Genomic DNA, 16574 nt, shown 5'->3' with positions numbered 1-16574 from the left:
TGCATATTCATGTTAATTAGACTTTAGTGGTCTCTGTCAACGGCATGGTGCAATGTATTACATCAATTATGATTCTGTTTAGATACAAAGTGAAGACATGCTGTGCACCAGGGTGCTAAGTAACAAAATGTAACATATGGCTTGAAAACTGACCAACAATAATTCTAATATATATAGACATGTACATGTAGTTGGCAACTTCAGAAAATCATATCAATCTGAAAGTTTATATGTGCAGAATTGTTTTTCGATCATAGCTAAAATTAAGCCTATTTAATGATAAATTTAAAAGTGGTTTAAGGGATGTGATTTTAACTTTTTCATGAAGATTTTGTATGTAATATGGAAGAAGCAATAGCATATGGACTACAACAACTAGGATATACAAATATTCGTGAAAATCAGAAAGAAGTAGTAGAAGGCTATTTATCTGGAAAGGATGTATTTTTTTGTTCCCCAACTGGCAGCGGAAAATCTTAACATTCGAAGTTGCACCATTTGTGCAAAGCTACCAACGGGATAGTAAAATTCTGCCTGAAATATGCTGCATTGTTGTGTCACCTCTTGTGTCTTTAATGAAGTCGCAGGAGAAAAGTCTTCTGTCCAGAGGAATAAAGGCACTCTATCTATCTGACCTAGATTAAAAAACCACTAACCATCAGGTCCTTAGTGATGTGTTGAAGGAACAGTACAGCATTTTACTCAGCAGTCTTTCTTGTTAAATCCTATTTTTGATATTAACTTTCTTTAAAATTTGTCAAAGGTTTGAATATTCGTGAATATGATAGAATGTTTTATTGACTCTATTGTTTTGTATAACCTCCCTTTAATACTCTAACTATAAGAGTTCATATGCAATATCAGAAGTAGGGAGTGCTTTTCTAACCATGTAAATATGCATAACATCTACTTGTTGAGATAAGCCACAGTAAAAGGGAGCTACAGATAATTTGAAATATATTTAAAAAAAAAATTTAAAAAATGGGAAATGTTAAATCTCAACAGACTGTGTAAGTCTATGGTGACCTCTGTTACATCTTTGATAGGAATGAAAGGGTGGCCTCTGTTATGAGTTTTGAGTATTCAAATATCATTAATCTGGACACAGGTAGAGACAGAAGGTTTATAATGACCTCACTGCAGACCTCCAAAGCTGTTCAACCTGGTGGTGGTTGGGGTGGGGTGGTGAAAGAGGTAGGTATTGAACAAGAGCTGTCGGATGACAGCGCGCTCGACTTTTCGAAAAATTGATTGAAGAATGGGGTCAAAATATTACCATAGATTTTCACAAAAAAGAAAAAATGGATTAAACACAAAAATGTTCCTGTACTTGTGAATTTTGATTAGTCTTGCACTAAATGGCAATGTGTAACCATGATGGCAAATATGTTATGTTATATGTTAGGCAAAATATGGACTTGTTTGAAAAATTTAACAAATTTCCAAGTCCAAAAAGGGCCATAATTCAGTCAAAATAGTTGACAGAGTTATGTACTCTCACCTACAGATGGAAATCATGTTGATAAACTAGTGTTAAAAGTTTCACAGCCACAGTCATATAGTTTTGACAAAACGCCGACTTGTAAGAAAACCTGAACAAATTTCAAAGTTCAAAAAGGGCCATAATTCAGCCAAAATAGTTGTCCGAGTTATGTACTCTTGCCTACAGATGGAAATCATGATGATAAACAAGTGTTTAAAGTTTAAAAGCCATACGTCAAATAATTTTGACAAAACGTGGACATGTACGAAAACCAATTTCCAAATCCAAAAAGGGCCATAACTCAGCCAAAATAGATGACAGAGTTATGTACTCCTGTCTACTGATAGAGACTATTATAATGAACAAGTGATAAAAGTTTCAAAGCCATATGTCAAACACTTTACACAAAATATGAACTGGTACGAAAAACTAAATCAAGATTTCTAAGTCAAAAGGGGCCATAATTCACCCAAAATCCTTGATGGAGTTATGTACTCTTGCCTATAACTGAACATGGTAATGGTTAACAAGTGCTGAAAGTTTCAAAGCTTTATCTTAAAAGACTTTGTCAAAATGTGGACTGGTACGAAAAACTTAACCAAGATTTCTAAGTCAAAAAAGGGGCCATAATTCAGTCAAAATGCTTGACAGAGTTACATACTCTTGCCCATAACTGGACATGGTGATGGTAAACAAGTGTTGAAAGTTTCAAAGCTTTATCTCAAAAAACTTTGTCGAAATATGAACTGGTACGAAAAACTTAACCAAGATTTCTAAGTCAAAAGGGGCCATAATTCAGTCAAAATGCTTGACAGAGTTATGTACTCTTGCCTACAACTGGACATGGTGATGGTAAACAAGTGTTGAAAGTTTCAAAGCTTTATTTTAAAAGACTTTGTCAAAAAGTGGACTGGTACGAAAAACTTAACCAGGGTGTGACGCCGACGCTGTGGTGAGTAGGATAGCTCTACTTATTCTTCGAATAGTCGAGCTAAAAATGTTCACCGTCCTTCCCCTGGTATGAATGAAATAGTGGCCTGTTTTACATCTTTTTTTAATGATAGAAATGAAATGGTGGCCTCTTTTATATCTTGTAACAGGAATGAAATGGTGGTCTCTGCTAAATCTTTTGATGGGAACAAAATGGTGGCCTCTGTTACATCTTTGCTAGGAATGGAATGGTGGCAACTGTTACATCTTTTTTCTAAATTCTGAGTACCCAATATCATTAATCTGGACACAGGAAGTGTTGGATGCATAATTATAAAAACCATATTATAGTAGGTATAGAAGACCGAGGATCCAGGAAATTTTTAAATACAAGTGTGAAATGGTGGGTTCTGGTGCATTTTTTTGGTTAAAACTTTGGTCAATAGTTAAAGGTCATTTCTCAGGCCACTAGGGGCAAGGGAGTGACATAGGCCTCCCCAATTCCATCCTTGAATCCAGTCTGTGTAGACGAAGATGACTTTGATCAGCTGTCGAGCTTGAACTCACACTTGTTTTTTTTTTAGTGTCTGTTTAGTGAAAATTGAAAGGCTTCACTTTTAAACACAATCTTAAGTATTTGTATGCATGTAAAATTGTGATTGAGTTCCTTAAAGTAAGGTAGAAGAAACGAAATTCACAGCACTTCAACTGCAATCCATAAATTATCTAAGCCCTTTTAAATCAACAGTATATTAGTTAATACACAAATTGTACATACCAGGTAGAATTAGGTCAAATTACATCACATAGTACATCACAACATTTAGTTGTCAAACAGAGCTTCCTTTCATCCTACATCAAAGGCCAAATGCCGATCGGCACCTTTCCTTTGAACTTCAGCCGCCATGTGCCTGTGCAGTGATTTTTTTTTGCCCTTTTGGGAAAAGGTCTGGTACCGGATAAATTGGGAATAACAGCGGGGGTTTTACTCAGATTGGGAACTTTTTTGGTTAATTTATAACTTCATTTAGAATGCTTCCTCCAGAGCTCCAGATAAGCTGCGTATTTGCGTATTTACGCAATCAAAATTGCAGAAAACCCAATTGAATTCATACAGTGTGCGTACTGAAACGCAAGTAAAATTCCTAATACCCAATTCGTAAAAAATCGCTTGCGTATCACATTTTCCTTATTACTAGAACGGGTACGAGACTTTAACGCTAGATTTGACTGACTGGTTATACGTTACCAGGGTTCGAATTTAGCCAGATTTTCTACTCGCATTTTTTCGCAAGTGGTATTTTTTTTAACTTGCTAAATGAAAAAACAACTTGCATTTTCCGCGACTTGTCACTTTATTAGAACATGAACACAAACATCCACGTGACGAGTCCAGCCAATCGTATTTGCGCTATATAAATAGTAACTTAATATAGATTACCAAAAAACCCACCGGATGCGGTAAACGTTATCAAAATTGGCGCAGGTACTTGTCAGCAGTTGAAAAGACATGCGCACGGGACATGTATCGAGTGTAAACTTCTGTTTACGACAAAAGATGAAAGAGTCCTCCGAAATTCGTTCTGCAAATGACAATGCGCTGCAATGACTGCGAGCTGTTAAAGAAAGAACAGTGTAAGATCGAGACGACCGTTAGAAATGCACATTATTCAGCCAAAAATTTTCACTCGCAAAAAAATGCTGGTGTCTGAAATCTCACCTCGCAGTTTGAAATTTGCACTCGCATTTCGCGAGTATGCGAGCTTAAATTCGAACCCTGGTTACCACAGAACAGGTTGCAATTTATCGGAAAAGTCACAGGACCATTCAGCTGGGTGATCGGTGTTATTTGGACGCTTTGTAAACAATTTTACACCGCTAAAATGTAAAACAGGTTGCAGAAAAAAACATTGTTTGCAGCACAAACAAACAAATTAGTGGGATATTTTGCTGTTCAACAATGACAGTTATCTGTTTGTGACGATGTAGTGTCACCAATACTGCATGACATCTTTTGGGAGAATGCATATTGCGGTGACCACATCGTTTGGGATATTGTGGATGAACTGATCTCCGACTGTATTAAAAGTGTAAAAGAAAACAACAGTATGAAACATTCATTACAATTTAAAATACATTTATTTGTATTAAACATTGAAGTGCGCCATTAAAGTACTTAGGTACTTAGTCAATCCTGTTTAATGATATATACCATGTATACTGTAAGCAAAAAAAAACTCAATTGTTAGTGCGGGATTGGTAAAATACCCAATTGGTTTTAGCAAATACCCAATTACTTCTGAAAAGGCTGGGTAATGATATTATTTTTACCCAATTCAAATTTCCAATACCCAATTCAGACAAAAAGTGATGGGTAAATACCCAATTGCACCAAAAGCTTATCTGGAGCTCTGTTCCTCCTTTAATTCCAAGTAAATATCATCAAACAAACTGTCTGAATGGTTAAATCAAGGTGAATGTCAATGTAACTAAGTTTTCCTTCTGCAATCATCAAAATGCAGACTTAATTTGGTCATTTGGGGAATTTTTGGATGATAATTGGGAAACAAGAGGGCCAAAATGGCCCTATATCGCTCACCTGTTATCATTGCACTTAAGGACAAGAAGGTCAAAAAATCATAATCAAGATCAATCAAAAGAATTATGAGAAAATATAGTTGAAAATTTCTTAAAGTTACTTCAAATAAAATTATTTTCAAATTAGACCAGTAGTTTCATGCCTAAGGATTACATCTGAGGAGGTTAGGAGCAAAATTTTGACTGATGAAGCCCAAAGGACAGGAACAACAAAGGGAAGAAATTAAAAATAAATCTAAGTCCTCAGAAAAAAATCTAAGTCCAAAGGACAGGAACAACAAAGGGACAGGGTTCAAGCTAGCACAGAAAAATTTGGAGAAGTGACATCTCCCTTCAGTGAAAATAGGGAGAAGGTTTTCTCAGAACAGGGAGAAGTGAGGCTGCGGGTCAAAACAGTCATTAATTAAACCGTATATTACAGTTTTGATGGTAAAACACAAAGGAATAATTAACATTTCAAAACAACACATATTTTACTTATAAGTACAAAATGCCAAGTATAAAATACAAACACACACAGTGAGCATGTATTTATGGAGTAGTTTGACACATTCATAAATAATACTAAATCACCATCAGTATTATAACAGGCGTGTGTAGTGTGATTTGTTGTTCGGCTCATGCGTCATGACCCCTTGCATATGCATTATCAAATTTTGCCAGTCTACATATAACACAGTGCGATTTGCCAGGTTCATCTTCCTTCCACTAGTCAAAACTAACAATAGAAAATTAATTTTTCAATTCTTATCCCTGCACACCAGTCTTAAACCCCCTCTGGTCAAAATCCGGATATCCAAAATTTTATGTCCGGATACTGATACACTTTCATAAGCATTGCCCAATTCTTCAGTCTAAAGAATATCTTTGACAATTTGTGATGATGCAAAGACAATTTAACAGCACTGGACAGTATCTGATATTAAAGTCTACAATGACAATACCTTTTATTGAAGAAAATTAAGAAAAATGTCCATGAAATACCGGCAAGTTGTCACCGCGAGCAGACATTCTAGCCTACTTTCGTTTTCAAAAACTTTTACAAAAAGATAAAAGCCTATGCAGTGTTCACGAAAGACCCTGAAAATTCACAGGACAGTCGGTCTGGTAAACATGATTTTTTTACAGGACCGGATAATATTTTACCAGACCGAATTCTTTTTAATAAATTTGATATCTGATCTTTAAAACTGGTATTTATACATAGTCTATATAGACAGCATTACACAAATTACCTTTAAGTTTATTTCCACATATCAATTGAAACAGATTTCAGACATTAAGTTTTCAGGCTGTAAAAAGTCTCCCTGTACTTGGATTCAGTGTTGTTATATTTTCTGGTCCTTTGGGACCATGGAGTCAATTCTACATATGTGTAATATATCTAGAGTCCCGCTTAAGCCGTTGCTACGGGGCGTGAGTCTGCGTGAGAGATGTTGCACATTTCATTACCTCTCGCGAACAGGCTCAGTCAAAACGAGTCTGTTGTTATTCTTCTTGGTTGCATTCTTTGCTTCCAAAGGATACAGATTTTATTCATATTCATTTGCTATATCATCACTGTTTTTTACCCCACAAGTCTATTGTTTGCACCGAGTCACGTTGATGTTGACATAAAGAGAAAGATGACCTCGGAATTTCCGGCCGGAATTTCTGGAAATTCCCGTCTGGTTCCCGCGTACATAAATCGAGTACCATCCACGATTAGTAAGCATCCAATGATAACGCGCGTTCTTAGAATTGTCGTGACGTCGTGAGGGGTTTCCACTGTTTCTATTTTAAGTACCAATGAAACAAGCGCTTACTAAAATATAGTTTGACATTATTTCTCGGGATTCAATTTTACAATTTAATGATGAAAGTCGAACTTTCGCGAAATCGTGGAGGACTTCCTTCTTATTTTATCATATTGACCTGCAATTTTTATCGGACACTCGGTCTTGTGAACTTGATATATCATGCCGGACCGGATCAAAATTTACCGGAAATGTCCGACGGTCCGACGGCTTTCGCGACCTCTGCCTATGTGTTCTTATCTAAAATTGATTGTGATTGATTTTTATTGATTGAAATTAAATATCTGTTGTCTGAATTTCAATTTAATTTGTGTATAACACGGATATTTACGTCTGGCAGCCGCAATTAAAACCATATATTACGAACAACTCTGGTTATTATTCAGAGCTTTTCTTTAGGCCCTATCGGTCAATTTGCGATAGGCTATCATCCTATAATCAGCTACTGACTCTTGCGCCGACATACTTGTGTTTTTGTTTTTATTTACCCTACTTTTGACAGTTTTTAGTTGTTTGTTTTCACACGTGCAGGGGTCCGGAAATATTTTCAGAGTCTACTTGTCCACGGACAAGTTGGGCCCACAAGTCCACTTGTCCGTACCAAAGAAGAACTTGTCCGTACTTTTTAGTTTAAAAAAGAAAGGATCAGCATTATCATTACTGAATAAACAAATAATACAAACATACACTTCTGTTGACTTCTATTTTAACTTATATAAAGTTTTTATGTTATGACTAGAACCATCCTTTTGAAAATATGTTATGACTAGCAAGCTTAGTGACTAGAACATCCACTTGAAAATATGTTATGACTAGCAAGTTTAGTGAGTAGAGAATAATTAAGAACACTTGAACACATGCCATTGACAAAAATAATCTCAGTATGCCTAGAACTTCTACCCTCACTGAATACTGCACTGGTCTTTCAGGGGTCCTGAAATAAGCTGTCAGAGTTGATAAATGTCAAAACAATCGACTCGAAAAATTAAGCCACAAATTTTGGCTACTAAACTTTTTTACATAGCGTAACCTAGCTAATGGATTTTCTGAAAATCAAAAATGAAAGTAGATAACGGGAATCCCCAGACTGGCACTCATTTTCAACTCACGGTTTAATTTTCCAATAATGATCATTAAATGTAGTAAACCAGTCCACGTGTCTATAAATGGCTGCATACATTTTTGTTTTGATAATTTAAGGGTCATATATGATCACAAACAGATTAGATACTGCCTTTAGGCATGCGGAGATCACAGATGACGCCGATTAGTTCCGTTTTTATAAAATGTTTTCCACGGAAATTTTACTTGTCCCCGGACAAGCCAGCTTCTAAAAACTGCTTGTCCGGACCGAGGAATCCACGAATCGGACAACTCGGACAGCTTATTTCAGGACCCCTGACGTGATGCACACTATTTTTATCCGTGATGCACAAAATCAATTAAAGGCAATTTTGTTTCGCCTCGTTTGATTGGTGTTTCCAAAGTTTTCGACCAATTAAAATCATCCTAACGATATTTGGTGATAGGTGGAGTATCTTTGTTGACAGGTGAAGTTCACAACCCGTAACGGGATAAGTTTCGCTAATTGATTATGTAATGTTTTTACAAGCTGATTAGAAGCTGATAGATGTGATATATACATGTATGATAACTGCCTCAGGCGCCAGGTTTTAGGGCGACTTTTTTTTCGCTTTTCTGTACAAACAGAGCAAAGTCATCAGAAAACAAGAGCTGTCGGAGGACAGCAACGCTCGACTATTTAACAGCCTTGTCGCTTAAATCAGTCTTCGAATTTGGCACTAGTCCGAAGCCCGAGGCTAGTAAAAACCTAGATCGGACTAGTATTTGTCTCTAGGTGACTAGTCCGCGAGGCTAGTAAAAAAAAATCGAGAGAATACGTATAAAATTACCAAAAAAATCCATAGCGTGAGTTTTCTACGGTGCGTATTTCACGAGTGTAGATATTACGCGCACCGGCGGAAATAGACTGGTTAAGCGTTCCTTTCGCTGAATTATCCTTAGCGAGAAGCAAAAGGAAAACCAGTCTGTTTAACCTAGCGTGACCTTTACCTTACGAAAATAGAAAGGTAAATTTGTAAACAAATGTTTCAACTAATGTATACACCCGGGGCCATCCCGGGAAAGGCCAATAAGCGGCATTTATCCGAAGAGGAAAAAATATCCGCAAAAAAAAAAGTATGAATCAAAAAGAACGCGGAGCTTCCAGCCTTCCTGGGAAAAAAGTTTTCCGTGGCTTACTTACAATTCTGAATCTGGCAAGATGTTTTGCACCTTTTGTATTAAAACATCAAACGAGTGTGTTTTTACCACCGGGTGTTCTAATTTCAAAGTGGAAACACTAAACGCTCACCAGGAAAGCCGTGGACAACAAAAGGCTGCTGGTGAACATCATGCAAAATCTGCCCCCACCCACTCCAAAACGAGTGAGGCAGCAAATTGCCTGTTAAAACTCAAGCAAAATGAGTATCAAAAATTAATTATAAAGTTTAGGACAGCTCATGCCCTTGCTAAATCACACCAGAGTTTTAATTTTTATAACACCATCTGCCGGTTAGACAAGGTCAAGGGCTTAGATGTGGGAAAGAGTTACTTAAACGACAAAGCAGCAGCCTCTTTCACTAAAGCCATTGCCGAAGTTACTAGGCAAAAAGTGCTGAAGAAACTTCGCCAGTCACCTTTTTTTTCTTTTACCATCGATGGAGCCAATGACTTTACCGGGGAGGACTTGGAAAATATTTATGTCAGAACTTGTATCCATGGGCAGATACAGGATACATTCCTGTATATTGGAAGCGCTGAGTCTGCAACAAGTAGAGACATTCATAACCTGATATTTAAAGTATTCGAAGAATATGGAATTTCCGATGTCTTTGAGAAGAGGCTTGTGGGATTTTGTGCTGACGGAGCCTCCAACATGCAAGGTGCGACTGAATTACCATGTTGTTTCAGTTTTAACGGGCAGATTTCTGCCTTGGCTGTTTGATTTTGCCAAAAGTCGAGTATAATTAAATAGATCTATTTATCACAGTCATGAAATATCACAGTTTAAAAGTATCACATACGTAAAAAAAAGCATTTATTATACATGTTATAGAAGTCATGTAAAAAAGAGATCATGATGTAACAACAATTTATATAAATTAACACATTTTTAATCAATCTCAGCAAATAAATGACATAAAGTGGTAATGCACTGACTCTGACATAGAACAAAGCATTAGAAATTTTTTTTTTCTAAAAAACGTGTTTGTATGTCTAATTTGATCAGGGTTTAACTTTATATTAAAATCAATTATTATTATTCACCCAAAATATTTGTGAATATCTTTGGTTGACAATTATATTTATTTCAGGCCTCAAGTCTGGACTAGCTGCACTGATACGGGAGCAGCAGCCATACTGTATCATTACCCACTGTCTTGCTCACCGGCTTGAGCTGGCTTTCAAGGATGCCATCAAAACATCATCAACCAGCAAACTGTACGACAAAACCTTGACGCTGCTGATTGGGCTGTACTATTTGTATCGTAGAAGTCCAAAGATGAAAAAACAGTTGAAGAATGCATTTACCACAATGGAGATCAAACAGGTCAGTGCAAAAGATAAATGAATTAAGTATAAATACCAGTATGCAAACAATTAAAAAGGTTATATTTTCTTAAAACTGTTAACTTCTTTTAAAAAGCTGTAAAAATTATGGGATTGCTAGAATCAAATAAATCATGCACATTTTTGAACATGAAAAGTACTTTTTGTGTTTGTTTAAATATTTGTGTGTACATGGAGTTTTCATTCAATTAATTTCAAACAATTTCTCCATCTGTTCCTCTACAGGTTCTGCCCACGAGGATTGGTGGTACGAGGTGGTTGCCTCATATGGAGCGAGCCATCAACGCTTTTTTGGGTGGCTACAGGGCTATCCGAGCTCAGCTCGAGACCGGATCTCACAACAATCCAAAGGCAGAGGGACTGGCGAAATTGGCATCAGATTGACACGTGATCATCTACATCCTACTACTGAAGGTATTTTAAACATAGTTAACTTGTGTTCCGTCCTAATCATATGCCTTTAACTTCTAAAGTGACAAGGGCATACTGGCTGCTACTGGTCTCCAACAAGTATAGATTTGTTTTTGCCTGAGATGTAAACTTTTCCATGAATTTTGATAAACTGGTGAGTGGTCTGAAAGGTAGTGTATGACCTCTAAAGACTTTTATATTATCCCAAGCAAAGACTTTCAGAGTAATGTGGCATATGCTTTTTCTTTTTTAGTCTGTTGTGCGGCATCTTCAGAAATTGTCCAAGTATCTGCAGACTACAGGACTTTCCTTAGCTGATGCTTATAATCGAGTGGCTGCAACCAAGACAGTCCTGCTGAATATGATGGGCAGGTTAGCATAATTTCTAATATCATTAGACACCACATCCAAAACAAATTATAGGTTAGGTATTTACACAATGTAATTCATTTTCATTCAACAATGATTTTCATTACGGCCTTTGTAGAGATGATGAAGCTGCCTCCTCAGTTGTCATGACTAAGGAATTCCAGTGTGAAAAGGTACACTTTAAAGGAAACCCCTCCTCTCCATCAAATGCGAAACTAACCAAAAGCATCACTGAAGCTCTCGATAAACGCTATCCAGAAACTTCACCCATCATTTAAGCAACACAGATCTCAGTATTTGAAAGCTGGCCCATTCCTGGATCGCAGTAAATTTCAGGTTTTAAGAAGTACAGTTGTGGTTCAAGTCGATATGTTTTGTTAGATGTTTTGATTTTATATGTTGATTTCTTATTTTCTTTTCTAGTTTAGGCCACAGAAAGCTAATTACGATCCTCATCCTCCACTGTCATCTTAAAGTATTTGAATTTTTAAGTTTATATTTTGGCTTCAAGGCCTAATTTCCTTTCAAATAATGCTGAATTTAGCAGATTTTTTAAAAAAAATTAACATGTCCAAAATTCAAAAATAAAAAACAAAACAGCCATGTTTACAATTGTTGTTTATTTTCATGCTCTACTGTTTATTTTCTCATTCTTGTACTTTTTTTTTATTTCTTCCCATAATTTTCTAGACACAAACACAAGTATCATTATTCTAAATTGCGGAAGAATATTACAAGGTAAACTTCAGCAAAATAAACAGGATTTTTAAAGTTCACATTCACAATTGTTTTCTGTTCACTGGCAGTATGTTCATTATATAACCTAGTTTCTTTTCACCTGACTTCAAAACAATTCATGAAAACAGTGTTGTATTACTCATCGACAGTTAAATTTTGTTCATTTCAGATTTTGGGGACAAAGAAGTGTTCACCTTAGTGAACTATTTCTCAACACAGCTACAGAATGTGGCTAAGGATATCTCCATGGAGGATTACATGGACGAATGGCAGATTCTGCGATCTCTGGTGTACAAGAGGTAGGCATCTTTTCTTTTTCATGCATTCCTCTTAAATGCAGGTTATCATTTCAGCAAAATTAAATTTTTAAGAGGTAATAAACATTACTAAGCATGAGAGCTGTTCAGTTTGCATTTTGGGATCCTGTATGCTCTTTGAATGGATAACATAGTTTAATGTTGAATTTTGCTGCTTCATTTTAGGTATGCTACTGAGCTGCAAAGTGGGACTCTGACATTTGAAAAAGTTCTTAAGGGTTTGGCAAGTCAGAAACTGAATAATGTCACCCGGGTGCTGGATCTCTTGGGCTCATTACCACCAACATCCGTGAAAAATGAGACCACGTTCAGTGCAATGAAGCTCATCAAAACCAAAAGAAGGGGGAGACTTAATGACGATACCCTGAATGACCTAACGGTAGTTGTCCTTGAATCTCCAGATATTGAACAGTTCAATCCAGATCCAGCAATCCAATACTGGATGGTAAGAGTTTTATTCATGAAATGTTATTACTTACCCATGGTATTTGATTAAATATACATTTGTAAGTTTTCTTTTATCTGACCACTTTTATATATAATTAGATAGATGTTAATCTAAAATAATAACTTTGTAAACTTATTGATTTCGCAGATGACCCCCTCTGGCAGGAAAAGGCGACTTCAGTATGAGAGGGCTGCCACTACCACTCCCCAGCAACCTGTTCCAGTCGTGGATACCATTGTGAATCTGGCGGCAGAAGTTCAGAAGGATCGCCAGATAACCAGTGATACTCAGGAGGACAGTCAGCAGGTCAGTCAGGAGGAGGTCAGTCAGCAGGAGGACAGTCAGCAGGAGGTCAGTCAGCAGGTCAGTCAGCAGGAGGTCAGTCAGAAGGAGTTCAGTCAGCAGGAGGTCAGTCAGCAGGAGTTCAGTCAGGAGGAGGTAAGTCAGCAGGAGGAAGTACAGGTACAGTTTGTTATTTATTTATTTATTTTGTTGGGTTTAACGTCGCACCGACACAATTTTAGGTCATATGGCGACTTTCCAGCTTTAATGGTGGAGGAAGACCCCAGGTGTCCCTCCGTGCATAATTTCATCACGAGCGGGTACCAGGTACAGTTTGAAACTGTTTCAATTAAATAATTTAGAAAATAAGTGTGATGAATTAATAAATAATGTTTGAAAATTAAATACTATTATAAATATTATTTTGCCAAATCAATACAAAAATATTTAAGAGAAATGTCTTGCTTTTTTCAGGTGATGAATCCAGCCTTTCTATTTGACAAATATGATGCTGATGATGGTTATTCCTCAGATGAGTCAGAGTGTGACATGAGTGAGGATTATGTCACCTCGATGCTTGAAATGTTCTCTCGTGAATAAAATGTATAATGAACCAAAATAAAAAGAAAAGAACCTTGTTTTGCAGTTATGTTCATATATTTGCATATGTATGATACAAATGCAATAAGCAATATCAAACAATATCACACAGAGTTTAAAAATGACACCAAACAAATAAAAAATACACCTTTAATAATTTACTGTTCGGACTACCAAAATTCCTTTCGGGCTAGTAAATTCTGCTATGTTGGTAGTCCGGCTGGCTAGTACTTTGAAAAGTTTTTCGTGAAGACTGTTAAATGAATAAGAAGGTCGAAAAAGGGGCATAATTTAGTAAAAAAGTAAAATAGGGTTATGGAACCGGCATAGTGCTTATCAGCTCATGACAGTGGACAAGTGTATGAAGTTTCAATCCATTCCCATTAGCGGGTACTGAGATACCAGCTTACATATAAGAATTTAACCCAAAAACTTGAAAAAGGGGCATAATTTTGTAAAATGCAAAGTTGAGTTATTGACCCTTTGCACTGCATGTCATATCATGACAGTGAACAAGTGTGTGAAGTTTCAATCCTTTCCCATTAGTGGATACTGAGATACCAGCTTACCGTATTTTCCCGAATAGACGCCCCCGGGGGCGTTACATTTTCCAAAGAGGGGGCGTTCATTTGAGGTAAAAAAATAAAAAAATAAAATTTTTACAAAACTTAAAAACATCGTTCAAACCAACTGTAAAGTGTTTCTGTGTTGTTTAATTCCCCCAAAACGTAATTATTTGGCATCTAATTTAATGCAGTTTATCTTAAAATTATGCATTTAAATACGGTACCTCATGTATTCCGTGACACGCTCGCGACATTACACATTATGTCATCATACCCAAACAGCTGTGTACTCCGATAATATTTTCCTTAGTACATGCGGGTACTGCAATACACAATGTCAGTGGTTTGACACGCTGTTTATGTGCCGGCTTTTAAATTAAAAGTTATTAGAACTGCCGAAGAAAAGGTTAACACTTTGTCGCAAATTTGTTTAAAGTCGACAGGAAGCTTGTGCGCGGGTGGTGCAAAAACAAATCAAAAATGGATTTACCGTTTATTTTTCTATTTGATGATTGGATACGTACCGTACTTAGTATAAACGTTTTGGATTTACGTTACATGTACTGTTTAATAGTGTGTTTAATTCTTAATACATTGGATACTTACTGTAAATTACTTATTATGTGGACTTATAAAAATGAGGTAGGTGATTTTTTTTCGTTCTTGTTGACTTTTTTTCCCCTCCAAAACGGGTGGGGGGCGTTAATTAGAGGGGGGGCCTTAATTGGGGAAAATACGGTACATACAAAAACTTAACCAAAAATTTCTATGTTGAAAAAGGGGCATAATTTTGTAAAAAAGCAAAATAAAGTTATGGGACCTGCTTTGTGCATGTCAGATCATGACAGTGAACAAGTGTGTGAAGTTTCAATCCATTCCCATTAGTGAGTACTGAGATACCAGCTTACATACAAAACCTTAACCAAAAAATTCTAAGTCGAAAAAGGGGCATAATTTTGTGAAAAAGCAAAATAGAGTTATGGAACCTGTGCAATGTAAGTCAGTTTATCACAGTAAATAAGTGTGTGAAGTTTCAATCCATTCCCACAAGTGGTTACTGAGATACCAGCTTACATACAAAACCTTAACCAAAAATTTCTAAGTCAAAAAAGGGGCATAATTTTGTAAAAAAGCAAAACAGAGTTATGGAACCTGTGCAATGTAAGTCAGTTTATCACAGTGAATAAGTGTGTGAAGTTTCAATCCATTCCCACAAGTGGTTGCTGAGATACCAGCTTACATACAAAAACTTAACCAAATCCGGACGCGGACGCCGACGCATGGGCGAGTCCAATAGCTCTACTATTCTATGAATAGTCGAGCTAAAAAGCGACCACTTCGCTAACGTCGCCTAGAAGCGTGGACCCTGAGGGAAGAATTTAACCAAAATTAAAAAAAAATCTTACAAGGTACAGATATGTCAAAATACACCTAAAAATTGGAGGTACCATCCATGTTGTACCACAGGAAAGTGGTCTCAGTTTTTCCCTATGGCCAATAATAAAGAAGTTTCTTAAATAAGCTATTTATAGTAACATAAAAGGGAAGTAATTACCGAAAGTGAACAAAAGGATCTGCCAAATAAAAACAAGAGCACTGCAATCAACGCAAATGCAGAGCAATATACACACAAAACAAAGTCATATGACCTTCGACCCCTAAGAGTGACCTTGACCTTGAAGTGAGCCATCCGAAACATGCGCTCTGCACATTGTTTCGATAAGGTGAACTTTTGTGTCAGGTTTCTTTGAAATCCTTCAAGGGGTTTAAGAGTTACAGAGCGGAAGGGAAATTGCTAACCAACAGACATACAGACAGACGGACACCAAGGAGATAACATAATATGTCCCTTTGTGCGAATAAAACTGAATCAAGATCTTATGGTGATACAACTTTGGTTAAAATCAAATCATAAATGAAGCTGCTATTGTGCAGACAAGGTCAAAATAGCTAATTTTGGCCCTTTCAGGGGCCATAACCTCTGGAATCCATAATGGAATCTGGTTCAAGAAAGGAACCAAGACCTTATGGTGACACAAGTTTTGTGCAAGTTTGATTAAATTCAAATCATAAATGAAGCTGCTATTGTGCAGACAAGGTCAAAATAGCTAATTCTGGTCCTATCAGGGGCCATAACTCTGGAACCTATCATGGAATCTGGCCAGTTGAATAAAAAAACCAAGATCTTATGGTGATACAAGTTGTGTGCAAGTTTGGTTAAAATCAAATCATAAATGAAGCTGCTATTGTGCAGACAAGGTCAAAATAGCTAATTTTGGCCCTTTCAGGGGCCATAACTCTGGAACCTATTAAGGGATCTGGTAAGTTCAACAAAAGAATCAAGATCTTATGGTGACACAAGTTTTGTGCAAGTTTGGTGAAATTCAAATCATAAATGAAGTT

At 36.6% G+C, this 16574-nt stretch overlaps 3 protein-coding genes across 6 annotated transcripts in view; 2 read left to right on the top strand and 1 right to left on the bottom strand.

The window, feature by feature from the left end:
- LOC123564587 (peptidyl-prolyl cis-trans isomerase-like) overlaps positions 1 to 16574 on the bottom strand; it is an 83115-nt gene that overhangs the window by 62285 nt on the left and 4256 nt on the right. The window lies entirely within an intron of this gene.
- On the top strand, positions 8593 to 10952 carry LOC128555278 (E3 SUMO-protein ligase KIAA1586-like). The gene is made up of 3 exons (XM_053537220.1): positions 8593 to 9752; positions 10185 to 10420; positions 10666 to 10952. Exons 1-3 carry the CDS (start codon positions 9092 to 9094, stop codon positions 10822 to 10824), a joined length of 1056 nt encoding a protein of 351 aa, XP_053393195.1. The 5' UTR covers positions 8593 to 9091; the 3' UTR covers positions 10825 to 10952.
- On the top strand, positions 11117 to 13643 carry LOC128555279 (uncharacterized). Of its 3 annotated transcripts, XM_053537223.1 has the most exons (6): positions 11117 to 11223; positions 12128 to 12257; positions 12441 to 12720; positions 12871 to 13101; positions 13132 to 13161; positions 13480 to 13643. In XM_053537223.1, exons 2-6 carry the CDS (start codon positions 12205 to 12207, stop codon positions 13603 to 13605), a joined length of 720 nt encoding a protein of 239 aa, XP_053393198.1. In that variant the 5' UTR covers positions 11117 to 11223; positions 12128 to 12204; the 3' UTR covers positions 13606 to 13643. The 3 variants fall into 3 exon arrangements, with proteins under 3 accessions (XP_053393198.1, XP_053393197.1, XP_053393199.1); XM_053537222.1 differs by having other exon boundaries at positions 12871 to 13161; XM_053537224.1 differs by having other exon boundaries at positions 12871 to 13185; positions 13333 to 13643.

This window comes from Mercenaria mercenaria, chromosome 2 (genome assembly GCF_021730395.1).
Source record: "Mercenaria mercenaria strain notata chromosome 2, MADL_Memer_1, whole genome shotgun sequence".
Classification (NCBI taxonomy): domain Eukaryota; kingdom Metazoa; phylum Mollusca; class Bivalvia; order Venerida; family Veneridae; genus Mercenaria; species Mercenaria mercenaria.
The sequence above is the reverse complement of the archived record's forward strand: the minus strand, read 5'-3'. Positions and strand labels throughout refer to the sequence as shown.

Bases quoted from the DNA above. Each gene is read 5' to 3' on its own strand.
- LOC128555278 (XM_053537220.1), top strand. From the start codon at position 9,092: ATGTTTTGCACCTTTTGTATTAAAACATCAAACGAGTGTGTTTTTACC. The intron at 9,753-10,184 runs GTGCGACTGAAT...TATTTATTTCAG, and splicing joins CGGAGCCTCCAACATGCAAG to GCCTCAAGTCTGGACTAGCT. The intron at 10,421-10,665 runs GTCAGTGCAAAA...GTTCCTCTACAG, and splicing joins CCACAATGGAGATCAAACAG to GTTCTGCCCACGAGGATTGG.
- LOC128555279 (XM_053537222.1), top strand. From the start codon at position 12,205: ATGGAGGATTACATGGACGAATGGCAGATTCTGCGATCTCTGGTGTAC. The intron at 12,258-12,440 runs GTAGGCATCTTT...GCTTCATTTTAG, and splicing joins CGATCTCTGGTGTACAAGAG to GTATGCTACTGAGCTGCAAA. The intron at 12,721-12,870 runs GTAAGAGTTTTA...TTGATTTCGCAG, and splicing joins CAGCAATCCAATACTGGATG to ATGACCCCCTCTGGCAGGAA.